The 16,572-nt window shown below is 39.2% G+C and overlaps 3 protein-coding genes across 6 annotated transcripts; all 3 read left to right on the forward strand.

Annotated features, from left to right (window-relative positions):
- The first annotated feature begins 355 nt into the window (after window positions 1-355).
- pask (PAS domain containing serine/threonine kinase) lies at window positions 356-9,386 on the forward strand. 3 transcript variants are annotated; one of them, XM_055151751.1, is made up of 22 exons: window positions 357-670; window positions 750-966; window positions 1,074-1,285; window positions 1,351-1,521; window positions 1,587-1,715; window positions 1,817-1,951; window positions 2,058-2,259; window positions 2,332-2,516; window positions 2,582-2,705; window positions 2,825-2,996; window positions 3,110-3,321; window positions 3,402-3,459; window positions 3,547-3,713; window positions 3,822-4,040; window positions 4,110-4,252; window positions 4,333-4,500; window positions 4,580-4,705; window positions 4,770-4,904; window positions 4,979-5,178; window positions 5,253-5,386; window positions 5,513-5,662; window positions 5,749-9,386. In XM_055151751.1, exons 2-22 carry the CDS (start codon window positions 759-761, stop codon window positions 5,913-5,915), a joined length of 3,417 nt encoding a protein of 1,138 aa, XP_055007726.1. In that variant the 5' UTR covers window positions 357-670; window positions 750-758; the 3' UTR covers window positions 5,916-9,386. The 3 variants fall into 3 exon arrangements, with proteins under 3 accessions (XP_055007725.1, XP_055007726.1, XP_055007724.1); XM_055151750.1 differs by having other exon boundaries at window positions 356-670; window positions 2,335-2,516; window positions 3,547-4,040; XM_055151749.1 differs by having other exon boundaries at window positions 3,547-4,040.
- A 1,376-nt stretch (window positions 9,387-10,762) lies between these two features.
- Window positions 10,763-13,717, forward strand: mterf4 (mitochondrial transcription termination factor 4). Of its 2 annotated transcripts, none has more exons than XM_055151752.1 (4): window positions 10,763-11,136; window positions 11,868-12,267; window positions 12,338-12,522; window positions 13,247-13,717. In XM_055151752.1, exons 2-4 carry the CDS (start codon window positions 11,922-11,924, stop codon window positions 13,640-13,642), a joined length of 927 nt encoding a protein of 308 aa, XP_055007727.1. In that variant the 5' UTR covers window positions 10,763-11,136; window positions 11,868-11,921; the 3' UTR covers window positions 13,643-13,717. The 2 variants fall into 2 exon arrangements, with proteins under 2 accessions (XP_055007727.1, XP_020779416.2); XM_020923757.2 differs by lacking the exon at window positions 10,763-11,136 and adding an exon at window positions 11,531-11,633.
- A 460-nt stretch (window positions 13,718-14,177) lies between these two features.
- On the forward strand, window positions 14,178-16,533 carry LOC110159199 (probable G-protein coupled receptor 148). Its single transcript, XM_020923755.2, has 2 exons — window positions 14,178-14,334; window positions 14,662-16,533. The coding sequence occupies exon 2, from the start codon at window positions 14,691-14,693 to the stop codon at window positions 15,660-15,662; it is 972 nt and encodes a 323-aa protein (XP_020779414.2). The 5' UTR covers window positions 14,178-14,334; window positions 14,662-14,690; the 3' UTR covers window positions 15,663-16,533.
- Window positions 16,534-16,572: the final 39 nt, after the last annotated feature.

Genomic DNA, 16,572 nt, shown 5'->3' on the forward strand with positions numbered 1-16,572 from the left:
AATACTATTATTATTTTAAATAAAGTGCTGAAGGGTTTGACTATTTTGCTATGCCAGGTCAATTGAATGCATCGCCGTTTATCCACCTATTGTCTCTTTTTGGAATTATTTGATGTGCAATAGTGACCTGGGCCTCTAGATCATGGGAATATAATGCACTGGATAGACTGTAGATTCATGAAACTTATAAGTTTATATGAGTCTAAAATCCTCATATACTATATTTAGTATGACGGAAATATGTTTTTTATTTCTAGAAAAAACGTTTTTGATAGTGGGGGATCGTAGGGACCAATATATAAGGAGGGCACATGGAGGGCGTGTACTTTCTGTCTTTGCTCCAATCAGAATTCCTCTGTGGAAATACCGCAATTTGATAGGATGGTTGTACTTCCTGAAGTGAATCCTTCTCGAAGCCCGCGGATAACAAACTTTGCAATGTTACAACAACAATGAAACATTACTTAAAATTAGGCATCAAGGACTATTCAAATTTGACTTTTAGGTGACGGGAGTACTCCTCAAAGTAAGCGATTTTGAGGAACAGCTAGCCAAACAAAACAAAGGGCTAGCCTTGTGTTTTGTTAGCATCGAAACTAGCAAATGTCTAGAAACTAGGGCATTGTTGATATCTAGTTATCAAACTTTGCTCACCTCTAATACGCAAAAGGTACGTATTGTGTAAAAATATATATGCATGTACAGAAATACACATATACCTCCAATCCTGTATATCTTTTCAATTTAAGCCTGAAGTCATGTCGCTTTCAAACGAGTCTCGCTTTTGGTCAAACCAAGGCGCTAAACGAAACAACAGAGGAGCAACGATTTGTGCTATAACTGAGCTTTCCCCTCATTTATTTGACGACTTTGAACTGAATAAGTCATATCCGTGTGCTCAGACAACACAGCTTAAGAGGAACCTTTTGGCCTTGGGAGATCAAGGTGCTATTGGATCCTTAAAAGGTAAATGCATTCAAGTGTATGCTTTGTTTATGTATGTAAGAAATATGTTTGTTTTAAGTTAGGTACTAGTTTTTAAATCCGTTTTACATGAACATTTTTTTATACAGGGGGACTTGATAAAGTTTGTAAAGCAGCAAGAAACAACAACTTATCTAAGCTGCACTGGTCCCCAGACTTCTTGCCACATCCGCATACTGCTTCACAAACTGATGAAAATCTCTTTTGGCAACTCATTGATGGGCATTGTGTCCTTTCACAGTCTCCAGCAGTCCTGAACCCAAACAAAGTTATTCTGATTGTAGACCATAAAACCCGAGAGGTAATAAAAATCAGTTGTGTTTAAGGTCATGTTCATAAATCTTATTTTGATGTTTATTTCTGCAGCTTGTTTCAGTCAATGACCAGGCATGTAAACTTTATGACTGCTCCTCTGAAGAACTGATTGGGAAGAAGCTTTCACAGGTGTTAACAAAATCAAATCAGGTTATTGTGGATGTTTTGGAGGAGGACTTTCTTCTCGAAGATGGAACCGTTGCATCTGTGCTTGGAAAAGTGGTATGAAATGTGTTATGCTAACTTTTGGCAGGTGTCATTATGGTGTATAACGTCCTTTTGTAAAGGTGGATGCGATGATGCCATCTGGAGAAGTCCTGGTTTCTGTTTGTACCTACAGACAACCAAAAGGAAACTGGGTTCTTGTCATGGAAAATATTGAAAGATTATCAGCCTTTTTGTCATTTTCTCAACAGGTAAATGGTGAAATTGAACAGTGAGGTTATTCTCTATTAATCATTTCAGTAATCAGTCTAAATAAACTGAATACCCAATGGTTTATTTGGGGTAATTCTAGGGTGACATACTGAGTTGTGACATGGCGTTTGCTCATCTATTTGGGTATCATCATGCACACGAGTTAACAGGGATGTCCATAAATACTCTAATACCTTCTCTACAAATCCATCTTCAAAGTCATGCAGTGCCAAAGGTAAGCAACAAATTGCTGAATTATGGTTGGACTTATTTTATTACAAAATGGGTCTAGCCTGTTTTTGTATTTTTAGTTTCCTAAACTATTTTTGCTTCTCTTGTAGTCCCTGAGGGTGCAAAGAGTACATGGCAAAAGCAGACTGGGTGCATCAGTCCCACTGTGTATTAAACTTCAGGGGGCATTATTATGTGGAACACCACAACACAAGACTAGCTCAAGTTACAACAACTTTATAGATTGTATTGAAGAAAAACAGAAATGTGAACAGGCTGAGAACTTGTCCAAAAAAAACGCTTCATCCTCAGGTTAGGGTCTTTTGACAGAAATGAGGCATTGCACTGTGCAAACATTCATTTTTTTCTCTGCATTTGGCCCAGAAGTGAAAACCGAAAACAGGCATAACCTCTCAGCTTGTCCATCTCTGGAGTACTCTGGTAATGTTTGGGCATTTACTCCTCTCACTGGTCTTCTCCTGCTTGACACCAATGGCTCAATCTATAGTGTCCACAACCACCTGTCTCTCAGCCTTTTTGGTTACAGCAAGGAGGAGCTTTTGGGCAAGGTAAACCAAAATCACCCATTTAAACTAGTCTTGGTATGAATTTGATCATTTTGTCTTTTATTTAGAGTGTTACCTTTCTTATGCCTGGTTTCTATGGATGGATGTCTGAGACTGAAGGACAGGACAGCCACCTCCCGGATTCTCAAGTTGAAGGGGATAATCCTACACAATCAAAAATCTCTAAAGCAGGTGCACACTTTTTCATTTAGCAAGTAATTCCCCATGTAGTTGCCACTTACTACATTGTACTCCTTTAGAGAAGCAAAAGATTTTATTTGTATGTTTGTTTTATAATGGTCTTGTTGTAGACCCCTCCTCGCTGGTGGCTGGAGACATGGCTATGGTAAATCAGGCTGTTGAAGAGCGGACCTCCACTGGACGAGGCAGGATCTTCACTGGGACAAGCTCCAGGTTGGAGCACCAAGCGAGTGCTCTGTCTAACTTTACTTCTCCTGCGGTCACATCCACACGCATGCAAATGCAAGTGACTTCTGTTTACATATTCATTAATGCTTGTACGATGAATCATAAAATTACACATGCTTGTATGATTTGTGGGTGCAATTTAATTACAACTGACGTAATGTTTGCAGGCCTGATAACACAGTGGAGCTCCTAGAGAAGGCAACTCATGTTGCTCCTTGTAGTGCTGAGCTCGCCAGTGCAAACACCACCGAGGAGTTGCTTCAGACCTTTGCTTTGGTAGAACCTTTTGGTGAAGATACATTCTGCCTGGTTTCCACCAAAATCAAACGTAAGAAAAAACAAAGTCATGGAAGAAGAGGCCAAAGACAAACTTCTGGGGGTAAGACAATTTGGTTTTCATTAATATACGAGTTTGTGAATTTGTTCTGGAAAACTCGACAAATTATTTTGTTCATTTAGATACAATAAATGATGACCTACAAGATTCCAGCTTTGAGGTGATTTCAATGGAAAGCAGGTGAAAAAAATGTTTTCTGAGCTTCTGCTCAATTTCATGTCATGGAACAAACGTCAAAAACTATTTCTTTAACTATTTCTCTAACAGGTCTTCTTCTGGTTTCTGTGAAAAGTTTGCTGGCCATGCAGGGTCAGATCCTGGTCGTCCAGAGCAATCCAGTTCAGCCCATGCGGCCGACTCTGCCAGCTGTTTCCTGGATCTGAACAGCGAAGGGGAACTAGTGACAAGGGCCTTGGCTGACCTTGACTTGAGTGGTAATTTAGAACTATTTAATGGTAGACAGAGCCACCAGGAAACCCAGCACAGTACAACTACGTGTGACACTGCAGAGCTTCTTCATACTCCATCTCCTTATATCTCAGAAAATGACCAGGGAGGACAGTCACCCGTTCAAGTTGAAAATCCCACTGGTGAACGCATTCCAAATGGCTGTGAGGAAAAACAGTTGGCTGCAATACAGCCGCTGTCGGATATTCATGTCACATCTACCCCCAAGAAGCAAAAGGATCCCTTCAAGACACAAGAGATAGTGGAAGGGCAGTTTAAGGGCTGTGCATACCACAGAGATGGCGCACAGATAGGTTTGTAGTAGTTAATGAAATGTTATATGTCCAACTCTATCTCACAGTGAATCCTGTTTTTATTTCCAGATGTGCAGTGTGATGTTTGCAGGACCTCTCTCCCTCATGGAGGTTTTCTGTATTGTGTGTGGATGAGTAGACTTGGTCACCAGGGGTCAGTGTTGCTCACAAGAAAATCACTACATGATGAGTCCAAAACTAGTCTAGGGGAGGTTTGTGGCTCTTTGGAGAAAGAAATCAGTTGAGTTTTCCTTAATATTTTACCATAAATAGTTTTTTTTGTTTTCCCCAGAGAATAGGTGAAGCTACTCATAGAGATGCATTGCACACTACTATGGACCTGGAGCATTCTCGTGCATGTGATGGTCAATTTGAAGAAGAATATCAGACTGTTAAAGCTGTTGGTAAAGGAGCCTTTGGGTTTGTTTGGAAAGCAATAAGGCGCAGTGATGGACAAGAAGTAATAATATATACATTATTAGCCAATTATATATAATATTTTCCTCTTAAAATATGACGTGTTTATGTGTACATTTAAGGTTGTTGTAAAGTTCATTAACAAAACAAGGATAGTGAGCGACAGCTGGGTCGATGATCCCATGCTTGGAAGAGTTAGCCAGGAAATTGCCATCCTCACTAGAGTACAGCATCACAACATTGTCAAGGTAATACCTCAAATCCAAAGTTTGTGTGTTCAGTAAACCCTTTATTCATCTTCAACTATTATAGGTGATGGAGGTTTTTGAGAATGAGGGATATTTCCAGATGGTTATGGAGAAGCATGGTGAGGGACTGGACCTATTTGAATTCATAGATCGGCAACCAAGACTGGATGAACCTCTCGCTAGCTATATTTTCAGACAGGTACATAGAGTAATGTAGGTATAAACATGTATTGTTTTTAAGTTAATTTAATTATTATTGGGGATATTTTTTAGCTTGTGGCAGCAGTGTTTTACCTAAGAACAAAGAACATCCTTCATAGAGACATAAAGGATGAGAATATCATTATTGACAAATGCTTCCACATTCGACTCATTGACTTTGGTTCTGCTGCAATGATGGTGCCTGGAAAACTGTTCTATAATTTCTGTGGCACGCTTGAGTATTGCTCCCCAGAGGTGCTTCAGGGAAATCCGTAAGTCATAACAATTGAATTAATTAGCACTTTTTAAATTGAATTCACTGGTTTGGTAACTGTTTCTTATGCAGCTATGGAGGCCCGGAGCTAGAAATGTGGTCAGTTGGGGTTTTGCTTTACACACTTCTCTTTAGTGAGAATCCTTTTTGTGGCGTGGACGAGATTCTGAATGCAAAACTGAAGCTCCCATTTCCATTGACTCCCGGTATGTGTGATCAGTTCAAGATTGTTTTGAAACAGCTGTGTGTGTGTGTTATCATTGCACAAAATAAATATTGCACAAAAAATTAATATTTGCTTGTTTTGAATCCTTTTGTTTTTCAATGCACAGAGCTGCAGGAGGTGCTGAGTGGTCTGTTGCACCCTGATCCCACAGAGAGGATGACCCTAGACCAGCTTCTCCTTCAGTCCTGGATCAGCCAACCTATTTCCCTTTCAGAGTATAGCTGGGCAGAGGTGGTGCCAACCGACCAAAGCTTTTGTAAGTGTCACTGACCCAAGTGCGTCCCGTTCCATACTAACCACACATACAATTATCTGAGATGCTTTATTATTTTTTTTTGGAAGGTTCACCACTACCATCTGAGTCAGGCCCCAGAGAATATCTTGGACAAGGTTTATTCCCTGATCATGGAGATGAGACTCTTCCTGATGATGATGATGATGAAGATGAGGAAGATGAAAGGTTTTCTCTGGAAAATGAGCTCCAGAAGTATCTGAGAAATTATGAATAGAAATAAAAATTGTGGACTATACAGTAATTGAAGGAGAGCAGAGGGTTAGAAGAAAATAAGCTAGTATTAGTAAATTTAGAGATTATAATGAAGACTTAGGGATTTATTTTTGTTTTAGATGTTAACTGTACTTGAAGATCATGTAAGGGCTGATTGAGACTTCCATTTTTATCTACCATATTTATTCTACAAAAGGAAATTTATTTAAGTCACACATCCTATAATGCCAAAACCAAGTGTTAATTTTGTTGTTTTTTTTTTTAATGACAGTTTTTTTGCATGTTCTTTAGTGCCTGTTTTGTGTTGTATATAAATCTCCCCACCATATTTATTTTTTGGATAATAATAAATATTTTATAGAAATATATATATATATATATACCTTTGTGGATTTTTCTGTGATTGTTAATAGACCATTAGTTGGTATAAACTATTTACCATTAATCAGAGAAATTTAGTTCACATTCCCTGTAAGAAGATAACATCCAGTCCTACTGAAACTAAGCAGAAACTTGCTGTGCTCAATGTCAGATCTTTATGTAACAAATCATTTCTAATTCATGATTTTATTTCTTCTTTTAATCTTGACTTTATGTTTTTAACTGAAACATGGCTTGACAAAAACACAGGTCATGCAGTGCTAGTGGAATCAACCCCTCCCAACTTCAAATTTGAATCTGAAACACGAGCAAATAAAAAGGGTGGAGTGTGTGCATTTTTTAGAGATCATTTGGTTACACACAGGTTGTCATTTGGGGTGTTTTCATCATTTGAGTATGTTTCCTTCAAAATGGAGCTAAAATAATCACCGTCCATACTCTACATAGTCATATACAAACATCCTCAGCACTGTCAAAGTTTTATTGATGATTTTACTGAGATGCTTTCAGTTGTTTGCACAGACTTTGATGGTTTAGTCATTACAGGTGATTTTAATGTACATGTGGATAATGTGTGTGACAAAAATGCCAAAGAGCTTAGTGTTGTCCTTGAAACTTTTGGTCTGACTCAGCATGTCAGTGAGCCCACTCACAACAGAGGGCACACTCTGGACCTGCTCATTACAAAGGGTGTAAATATTTCAAATGTCAGTGTGGTTGATGTTGCTCTGTTTGATCATTTCTGTGTCTTCTTTGACCTGTCTGTTATTCCCAAACCACCAGCTGCTCCTACAGTTGTTCGAAGAAGACACATAAATGATAACACAGGTGCACTGTTCATGGAAATGATAAATTTTGAAATTGCCTCATGTTCTAATGTTGATGTGTTGAACTCTGTGACTTTGAGTGTTTTGAATGTTCTGGATGCCATCGCCCCGATAAAAGTTAAAATGGTTAAAGATAGGCAAAAAGCTCCGTGGAGGAATGATGACTCAGTCAGTGCACAGAAAAGGGAGTGCCGGAAGGCTGAGCGGAAATGTCAAACCTCCAGGTTCATTATGAGATTTACAGAGGAAAAATGCATATGTACAACTACACTTTGAGTAAAACAAGAGAGAAGTATTTTTCGGACATTATTGGTAATTGCAGTAACAACTCTCGTGTCCTGTTTGCAACAGTGAACAGATTAACAAACCCTCCAGCTCCACTGCCACTAGAACTAATTTCCACCTCTAAATGTAATGAGTTTGCAGTTTTCTTTAATGACAAAGTTCAGGGCATCAAAAATGCCATCAATTCCACAACACAAATAACCAGCATGCAGCCACAGAGACACTTAGAGCTGAATCACTTTGCACCTGTAACTGACAAAACTGTTTTAGAGATCGTTACCAGTCTGAGTTCATCTACTTGCTGCCTGGACATGTTACCCACTAGATTTCTAAAGTCTGTCCTCAACAGTTTACTTTCACCACTCACTCACATAGTTAACATGTCACTTCAATCTGGAACATTCCCAAACACGTTGAAAACTGCGGTCATTAAGCCTCTCCTAAAGAAGAGCAGTCTTGATGCCACAGTACTGAACAATTTCCGACCCATCTCAAATCTGCCGTTTTTTGGCAAAGTCCTTGAAAAAGCTGTTTACCAACAGCTTACGAACTTTCTCCAAATGAACAACTCCTTTGATGTTTTCCAGTCAGGTTTTAGAGCCCACCACAGCACTGAGACTGCTCTTATCAAGGTGACAAATGACATCCGCCTGAACACTGATGCAGGCAAAGTCTCAGTCTTGATCCTGTTAGATCTGAGTGCTGCTTTTGACACTGTCGATCATGGGATCCTCTTACAGAGACTGGAGGACTGGGTGGGCATCTCTGGTACTGTACTAAACTGGTTCAAGTCCTATCTAGAAGACAGGAAGTATTTTGTTGAAATTGGAAACTGTGTCTCAGATCACATGGCCCTGACCTGTGGGGTGCCTCAGGGGTCAATCCTGGGCCCCCTGTTGTTCAATCTCTACATGCTGCCATTAGGCCAGTTAATAAGCAGCAATAATGTGTCCTACCACAATTATGCAGATGACACTCAGATCTACGTCTCTCTGGCAGCAGGAGACTATGGACACTTGGTCACTGCATCCAACAGATCAGTGTGTGGATGCAAAACAACTTTCTCCAGCTAAACTCTGACAAGACTGAAGTCATAGTCTTTGGTCCACAGAAACAAAGGGACAGTGTCAGCAGTCACCTCCAGTCTCTCTCTCTAAAACCTTCAAATCAGGCAAGAAATCTAGGGGTAATAATGGACTCAGACTTGAACTTTAACAGCCACATCAAATCAATAACATCTGCAGCCTTTTACCATCTAAAAAACATAGCAAAAATCAAAGGTTTACTGTCTAAAGTAGACTTGGAGAAACTTATCCATGCGTTTGTCTCCAGTAGATTAGACTACTGTAATGGTCTGCTCACTGGTCTCTCCAAACGAGCTGTGAGACAGCTGCAGAACATCCAGAACATCCAGAATGCTGCAGCTCGCGTCCTTACTCGAACTAGGAAGTACGAGCACATAAGTCCTGTGCTCAGGTCTCTGCACTGGCTTCCTGTGCCTCAGAGAATAGACTTTAAAGCAGCTCTGCTTGTGTACAAGTCTCTCCATGGCCGAGCACCAAAGTACATCTGTGACATGTTAGTGTCATATGAACCATCTCACACTCTGAGGAGCTCAGGGACCGGCCTCCTGCTGGTGCCCAGAGTCAGGACTAAACAAGGGGAGTCAGCGTTTCAGGTTCATGCAGCTAAAACCTGGAACAGTCTTCCTGAACATGTGAGACAGGCCTCTTCTGTGACGCTGTTTAAATCCAGGCTCAAAACATTTCTGTTTAACTGTGCATATAACTGAAAGGTTTTAATTCCGCACTCTTCTCTCCAATTTATGTCTCTCTTTTTTCAATTTTAATCTTCATGATTATTTATGTTTTGATTTGTTTTTATTATGATTTTAATGTATTTCTTATTCTGTAAAGCACTTTGAATTACTTTGTGTACGAATTGTGCTATACAAATAAACTTGCCTTGCCTTGCCTTAATGAGTATTGATAAATAACACACGTGGGAACCAGTGGTGGCTGGTCTGTAGAGGGTGCAAGTGCCGTCTAACTTCACCTAGATTTAAAAATAAATAAAACATATATATATAATCGTTATTTTGTATTAGGCTATATGTTTAATATTTTGTTTTTTACGCGTATCTGCATAGACATATTTTTATCATGTTAAATGTGCTCATATCGCTTTATTTGAGTCACGTGTTTGACATTTGAGTGTCCTGGGTCGGAATGTCATAATGTAGGTCAATGGGAAAGCCTGAAGTTGGCAGAAAATTTGACGTCTTTACGTTGCTTCTGCCCATTACTTTACGTTACAGCCGTAAAATACGTCTTAGGAGCGTAGGGTAGGGCGACCTGAAATCAAGTGATTGGTCTTTATAAACATTATCACACACTTCTGGCCTATTGTGACGCGTGATCGCTCTCCCGCCCAGCCCCAACTCTCCACTTACAGCATGTTACTGCTACAGACTAATGAGTGGATAACAACAGAGCTGCGTACGATACAGCTATCTTACTCCATAGAGTTCAACTTCAACTCCAAGCGCGTCCGAGGAACAGTTTTTAGGGAGCAATATGTTTTCTCTTCAGCGGGACCCTTGTGCCAAGGAAGAAAAGTATAAATATTGAAGAGCACTATCACTCAGGTTTAAGGACTGTATAGGTGTTAGCTCGGATTGTGATATTCGCCCTGGAGTGCCGGTCAGGACACAGGAGACAGGATGCAGATGGTGTATTTAGGAGTTTTAATGAAGCTCAGGCAACATCGCAGAACATTATTGGTTGTATGGTGGTCTATAAAGAAAAAGAATAAACAAATTAAGTTACCGTACTACAGATTACAGTAATAAAGTAAAAGGTGTACAAGTGTACTACTAAGTATGTAACAAACATAAACAGCAAACATGGATGGGCTAAATAAAGCACACAATAAAGACATAATATAACTATAAGGAACATACACGGCACGACACACGAAATTGCATTAGCGGCTAAGCTAATGTAAGCTCCCTTATAAACATAACTACACAGGTATTGTAGGAATATGAACACATCCCGACATGCGTAAAACAATAACAAAGGACTTATAAAACGTCCACATAGCTCCGAATACCATAAACTTACTTTTTGTCAACAACGCACAACTTTAACTGACGATACGTGTCTGCAAGCCCGAGCCTCGTGAACCAATTAAGACAGCGGTGCCGTGCGCTCTGAACTAAAGCATGCATTAACTCACAGCACCTCTAGAGGGCGCTCCTGACAAAGCTACTGCCTTTCTAACAATAAAAGTATATAGAAAAGAAACATTAAGATGAAATCCTACGGGTCTTGTGTTGATTCACACTGGCTAATGACGGCTAGCCACTTTCACCTAAACCTCTACACTGGAGAGCGGGAGGAGAGTGAAGACACCGTGATGCTGCGGCCGGGACTCGGAGGCACTCGCTCGCTGTTCTATCCGCATCCCCTCGCCCGTTTCTGTGCGTAAAAGTTTCAGGACTTAAGTCTACCTGGTGCCCTAGTGCTAATAAGGACTGGCTGTAACCTTTATATTTGAATGGGACGTGAGATTAAGACTAGTTTTACAAGCAGTTCGTGCATTCGGGTCCCGGACATTGTGTCGCGGACCTGACTGGACCGGGACTTGGACCATCTCTTCATATTGGAGACAGAACCAACAGGACAGTGGGCAGAGGATACGCTCTCGATCAGTCCTCTGGAGAAGGTAAGAGGCTTGTTTTCGTTAGTTTGCGGGCGGAGCCTCACAGGTAGGTAAATAGGGTTAATAGTTAAATAGTGCGTAAATGAGCTCGGAGCCAACGGAGCTGCTCCGGTTGTTCTGCCGTGCGCTGTATGAGCGGCGCTGATGCCGTTGTGTTCGGGTTGTGTCCGTAGCCTCTTATTGTAGTTTTGCTGACGTTGCTGGAGCTGGGTGCGAGCGGTGGATCAGGTTGTTGTGCATTGTGCTCTGATGCATATAGTTCAGCCAATAGTGGCCAAAATGACTGTCAGTTTCTAGCATTCGTTATAAAACTATATAGACTATATACAATACGTATATTTATAATACTTATTTATAATTTTGGCCTACTAATAAAAAAATAAATTAAAAAAATACCACCAGCCGCCACTGGTAGGAACCATTGTCTACATTAGTTCAACCCGGTAAAATATACTTGACGGACAAAGATGGGCTCTTTCTTTCCCGTTGCAGTGCGACAGGTAAACGGCATCTTTCTTTGATTAATTTAATGGCAATATAGGCGTATTTTCATATTTTCCATCTTACACGTGAACCTAACTGACTAGAATCTTTTAAGAATCCTTTCATCCCGTACAGTGGCATTTTTATACCTAATAAACATTTAATATACACTCACAAGTTCTTTTGCCCGAAACTATCCCTACTATTACTCTATTACCGCTACTGCAGTAACAAGTCCACGTGTTTTCTAGGTTTGCTGGATTGCACGGTACTCCAGCTATCATCTGTCAAGTTCAGTCCTGTGCATGAGATGTCTCCAGCCGCCTCGCTGTCTCACAAGAAGGCTTCGCTCCTCCGCCGCAGACAACATCCCCCAGAACCAAGAACCCACTGTACAGATTTCTGTGCGTGGGTTACTCGATATGGGCTTTACCGACACCCAAGCAGAACACATTTACGAAACAGTTGGCAAAAGCAGAGGAGAAAGTACTGCAAAACACACGTTATCAACGCTGTCAGCTTTGATTGTCCTTGGCCTTAATCCAACAAGTGTCCTGAAGCTGTTAGAAAAATGTCCAGAGTTATACAGTATCAAGGAAGCACAGTTGCAACAGCGCATTTCAAATCTCAGAAAACTAGGCCTTCTTGAAGGTAAAATTAATATAAGTTGGTTTGCCCATCTGATATGCCTGCAATATTTACATTATTATTTTATTTGTAGGCAGCCTTCAGAGAGTAGTGGCCTATCACCCTCAGATCTTGACCATGAAGGTGAAGAAAATCAACAACATGGTAATGTTTCTTAAAGAGAAGTGTCTCTTTACATCGCAACAGGTCACAGATATTCTTCGAGAAAGTCCAGCTATAATACATGAGGACTTGGCGCAGATTCAGTACAAGTTTCAGGTATTCTACCTTCTCTTGATTAATACATTGGAGTGACATTGAAATTTTTACACAAGGCTGCTTCTAAATTAACAGATGTGATGATACAGGAGTGACTATTCAGACAGCAGATATTTTGGTGACTAGTAGGGATAGGAGATTAAACAGTACATAATCCTACCAAAGGTTATTGGCATTTGATTGGAAAAGGGTGTGATTCTATAATTGTGACACAAAATATCAGTATCATCCCATGCTTAATGAGTGATCTTAAAGTCCTAGTTTAGAGTTAGACATATGCTGCTATTGGAGTATTTGGTATTTAACAATTATAGAATCATTATTTTATTAAATTGTTTTAAATTTGGTTCATTGTGTACTGCAGTAATGATTTAAAGTGACTAGAAACAGGTCAATTTAATTCTTGCTCAAAACTGCAGAACTGAAAGCTTTTTATAGTGAAATCTCTTCAAAAATGTTCACATAAGCTAAAAAGAGAAAAAAAAATTACATAATATATCTGTTATTAAGAAAACAATATATATTTTGGTGTGGGGATATTGATGATGGAAGCTCTAATGAAGATAGAGGGGTAGTAACAAAAGAGATAAAATTGTCTACTGTAGTAGAAGTTGCTGCACTTAAATTTTCAACAGTGCAGGGAAAATGCTATTGAGAATTATTGCCCCCTCTGGTGGACACATTTGACATTTTCACCTGCTTGTTTATTGCCTTTTCTTCACAGTATGTTTATTTTCGAATGGGAGTCAAACAGGCTGAGATGGTCAAGTCCAGGCTGTTCCGTTTTACTCTGGATGAAGTGCGGAATCGTCACTGTTTTCTGGAGCGGAGGGGACTTTTTGAAACCCCTGACAAAAAAGGACAGACCACTATTATCAACCCCAAACTTAGCAGCATCCTCAATGTGGATCAAGACATGTTTCTTACTCAAGTGGCTAAAGCTACACTCGAAGAGTATGATGTTTTTCAGAGACTAATGGCAAGAGAATATCAAAAGGAAGAGCACCTGGTGGACTTGGACAGCATCATTGATGATGACGAGGATGTGAAGGAAGAAGTGGGAAATAAGGGGAAAATGGGATACATGAAGAGGAAAAAGAAGTTACATCAAGAAACCTAAAATATAATTTTTAAAATATAATGAATTTAGATGATAAGTCTTCCTTAATAAATTTAAATTACCAAAACTAGTAAATGTCAATGATTTTATATTGTTTTTAGTAATAGTATAAAATAAAATATTAGGCGTAACTACTCAATTATGGAAATAGTAATTGAGTAATCAAATGGACTGTATACAAACTCCAGTAAATGCATGTGCCAAGAAAAGGTTAGATAGAGTAGGAAGATAAAGTATTAAAAGTATATCAAGATGGCCTCAAGATGTATTTTCAGTCCTTTTTCAATCTGATGACAAATGTTTGGATTACAATTTATCAAAATCTGAATCATGTTATTGAAAGTAAGATTAAAAGCCCTGTTTCATTGCTTTTAATTAAAATTTATGAAAATCTTGAGGGCAAAAATGTCATACCTTTTTTGCCATATCAGACAGCCTTAGTTTGAAGCTTAAGGTACTTGAAGAGATACTAGAAATGTGGAGTAGTACAGAAAAAATGCCGAGCATCTTTAAGCTCCACCCTGTTGCTATGTGATGGTCAAGCATTTATTGCTTTCTCCATTGCTTTATCACCTGTACAAGTCAATATTACCCCATCAAGCTGCTGGATCACTCTGGTACTAAGTACCTATCGATTTATAGAAGCATTTAGACAAGCTGGTGTGGAGTAGAGGCTCACAACATACTGGCAGGTAAGAGATGTTATCTTTCTGCAATAATATGTCAATAATATGTAATATGTTATCTTTATGCAATAAATTGTCAAAATTGTAAAATGTTTGAACAGCCCATAAGATTTTGTGTTTTTATCAATGTCAATATCAGTTTTGCTTTTTTCCTGTTCCTCAGCTAGTACTTGCGTCATATGTAAAAGTCAAATAATTCTACTTGAACTTATTTGTTTATTGTCTGTTGTATTTGCTTGTTGTCCATTCATAGCTGTATTTTTCAAGTTAACAATGCATCAGTTGTTACCTTTAGCCATCGATCTTAGATTTACACTGTTTTTTCATTTACAGACAGTTTCAGTTGAAGATATTTGGAATATATGGATTTGGGGAACATGGAGCCTGGGCTTCAGATATCAAACATCACAGAGGAATGGGCCAAAAGCTTTCGAAAATTGCACATGGAATTCTTTGTCATCTCTACCACCGTTTTCACTCTGGCCACATTGATAGTAAACTTTATTCTTCTGGCATGCATATTTCGGACTCACGCTTTATGCCAAGAAACACGGTATTTACTTGTGGCCAACACCTTGATATCAGATGTACTGTTCCTAATTTTTCATCTGACCACACAGCTTTGTAATTCCACTGGCGTTGTAATTTCCTGGACAGTTTGTGAACTGGTCACAACTGTCACTGCCACTGCCTACTCCTCTGCGATCCTCAGCGTCACTCTCATGGTGGTTGACACATATGCTGCTGTACGCTGGCCATTGAAATACAGAGAATTTTTACCACCAGCTCGAACCCACCGCATACTACTTGGGATGTGGCTCTTTGCTACCACTTACCCATTAACTCTTGTCATTTTGATGGTCAGTGACAGGAAGCAAGATGAGGAAGTTAAAATGTGTCTTGTCCTCATCTTACTTTGGTTTATGGAGACAAAAAACACAGTTGGCAACCACCTCTATTTATTGATCACTGCAATTGTTTGTGCCATTCTGATTTTGTACTGCTATATCCGGCTCTACATGGTGACAAAGACTCAAGGGATCTGGCAAAGCCGCTTTTCCAGAGCCAGAGGCACTCTCCTTGTTCATGGCATTCTCCTGATGCTATACTTCACTCCCAGCTTTGTCTTCAGTGTGGAGTTGATCTTGTTTCACAGAAAAGACATAAACCACGACGTTCAGGTGTGGATCAGTACAGTCAATATGTCTGTTTTTATGCTATTGCCGAGAGCCTGTGCTCCTTACTTATATGGCCTCAGATACAGGGAAATCCGTGAAACATTAATACAGCTGCTGTTTCACCCCAGATGCCGTCCTCAGATTACATTCTCATAAATATAGTAACAATAATCGTCATCATTATTTGATTAATTTATTGTGAATGCATGCTACCTCCCAGGGTGTGGGCCAATAATGTTACAAATACAGAGTAACTATACAAAGTATACACACATTTTAAGCATATTGTGTATAAATGAGTAGGTTGTTTTTGTTTAGTTTCATTTTAGTTTCATTTTGCTATGAACATAAGAACTGAATATGTGTGTATGATGCTGTACATTCCATACTTTTATGGCCTTAACATATGGCCAGCGCTCTGCTCTGTGCTTTGTTCATTCATTCAGACACACATCTAATGACACTGGGTAGAGTCTAGAGATGGGAAAAGAGGTACACATTGTAAAAATATATAATTTTTGACTATACATATATATATGTATATATATATTTTATATATATATTATACACACACACACACACATATATATATATATAATATACACACACACACACACTTTTTATTATTTGTTGCTTAACTAAGTGTGTAGAAGTGTTGCTGTATTTTTTGTGCTTAAACTCAGACATTTTTTTCCTTAAAATTCCATATACCCACTGAAAAGAAGGTACAATGTACATTTATACCAAATACAAATAATTTATGTGTACACACACTGTAATCTAATCTTGACTGGTGAGTGGACGGAGGCTTTTGTCATGTAAGATGTCAGGTCCAGCAGCCTGAATACCATAAAAAACATGACCCGCTTCTTAGGAACCATAGGAACTCAAACATTTTGCAACAGCATGGGGAAGTTGTGACATCCTTTGTTCCAAAAGCTCCTCCCTCTTCTGCACCTGAAATACACTGGCCTTGTTTTCACGTGTTCCATTCCCTTGGAAAATATTTCTTAAAAACGATAAACTTTGTGACACTTTTAAAATCATGATGTTAGATAGAAAAATA

The sequence above is a fragment of the Boleophthalmus pectinirostris genome, unplaced genomic scaffold (assembly GCF_026225935.1).
Source record: "Boleophthalmus pectinirostris isolate CB_2022bp ecotype Guang Dong unplaced genomic scaffold, ASM2622593v1 HiC_scaffold_16, whole genome shotgun sequence".
Classification (NCBI taxonomy): Eukaryota; Metazoa; Chordata; class Actinopteri; order Gobiiformes; family Gobiidae; genus Boleophthalmus; species Boleophthalmus pectinirostris.

Bases quoted from the DNA above. Each gene is read 5' to 3' on its own strand.
- pask (XM_055151749.1), top strand. From the start codon at position 759: ATGTCGCTTTCAAACGAGTCTCGCTTTTGGTCAAACCAAGGCGCTAAA. The intron at 4,501-4,579 runs GTAATAATATAT...TGTACATTTAAG, and splicing joins GGCGCAGTGATGGACAAGAA to GTTGTTGTAAAGTTCATTAA. The intron at 5,179-5,252 runs GTAAGTCATAAC...TTTCTTATGCAG, and splicing joins GAGGTGCTTCAGGGAAATCC to CTATGGAGGCCCGGAGCTAG.
- mterf4 (XM_020923757.2), top strand. From the start codon at position 11,601: ATGGGCTCTTTCTTTCCCGTTGCAGTGCGACAG. The intron at 11,634-11,867 runs GTAAACGGCATC...CGTGTTTTCTAG, and splicing joins TTCCCGTTGCAGTGCGACAG to GTTTGCTGGATTGCACGGTA. The intron at 12,523-13,246 runs GTATTCTACCTT...TTTTCTTCACAG, and splicing joins AGATTCAGTACAAGTTTCAG to TATGTTTATTTTCGAATGGG.
- LOC110159199 (XM_020923755.2), top strand. From the start codon at position 14,691: ATGGATTTGGGGAACATGGAGCCTGGGCTTCAGATATCAAACATCACA.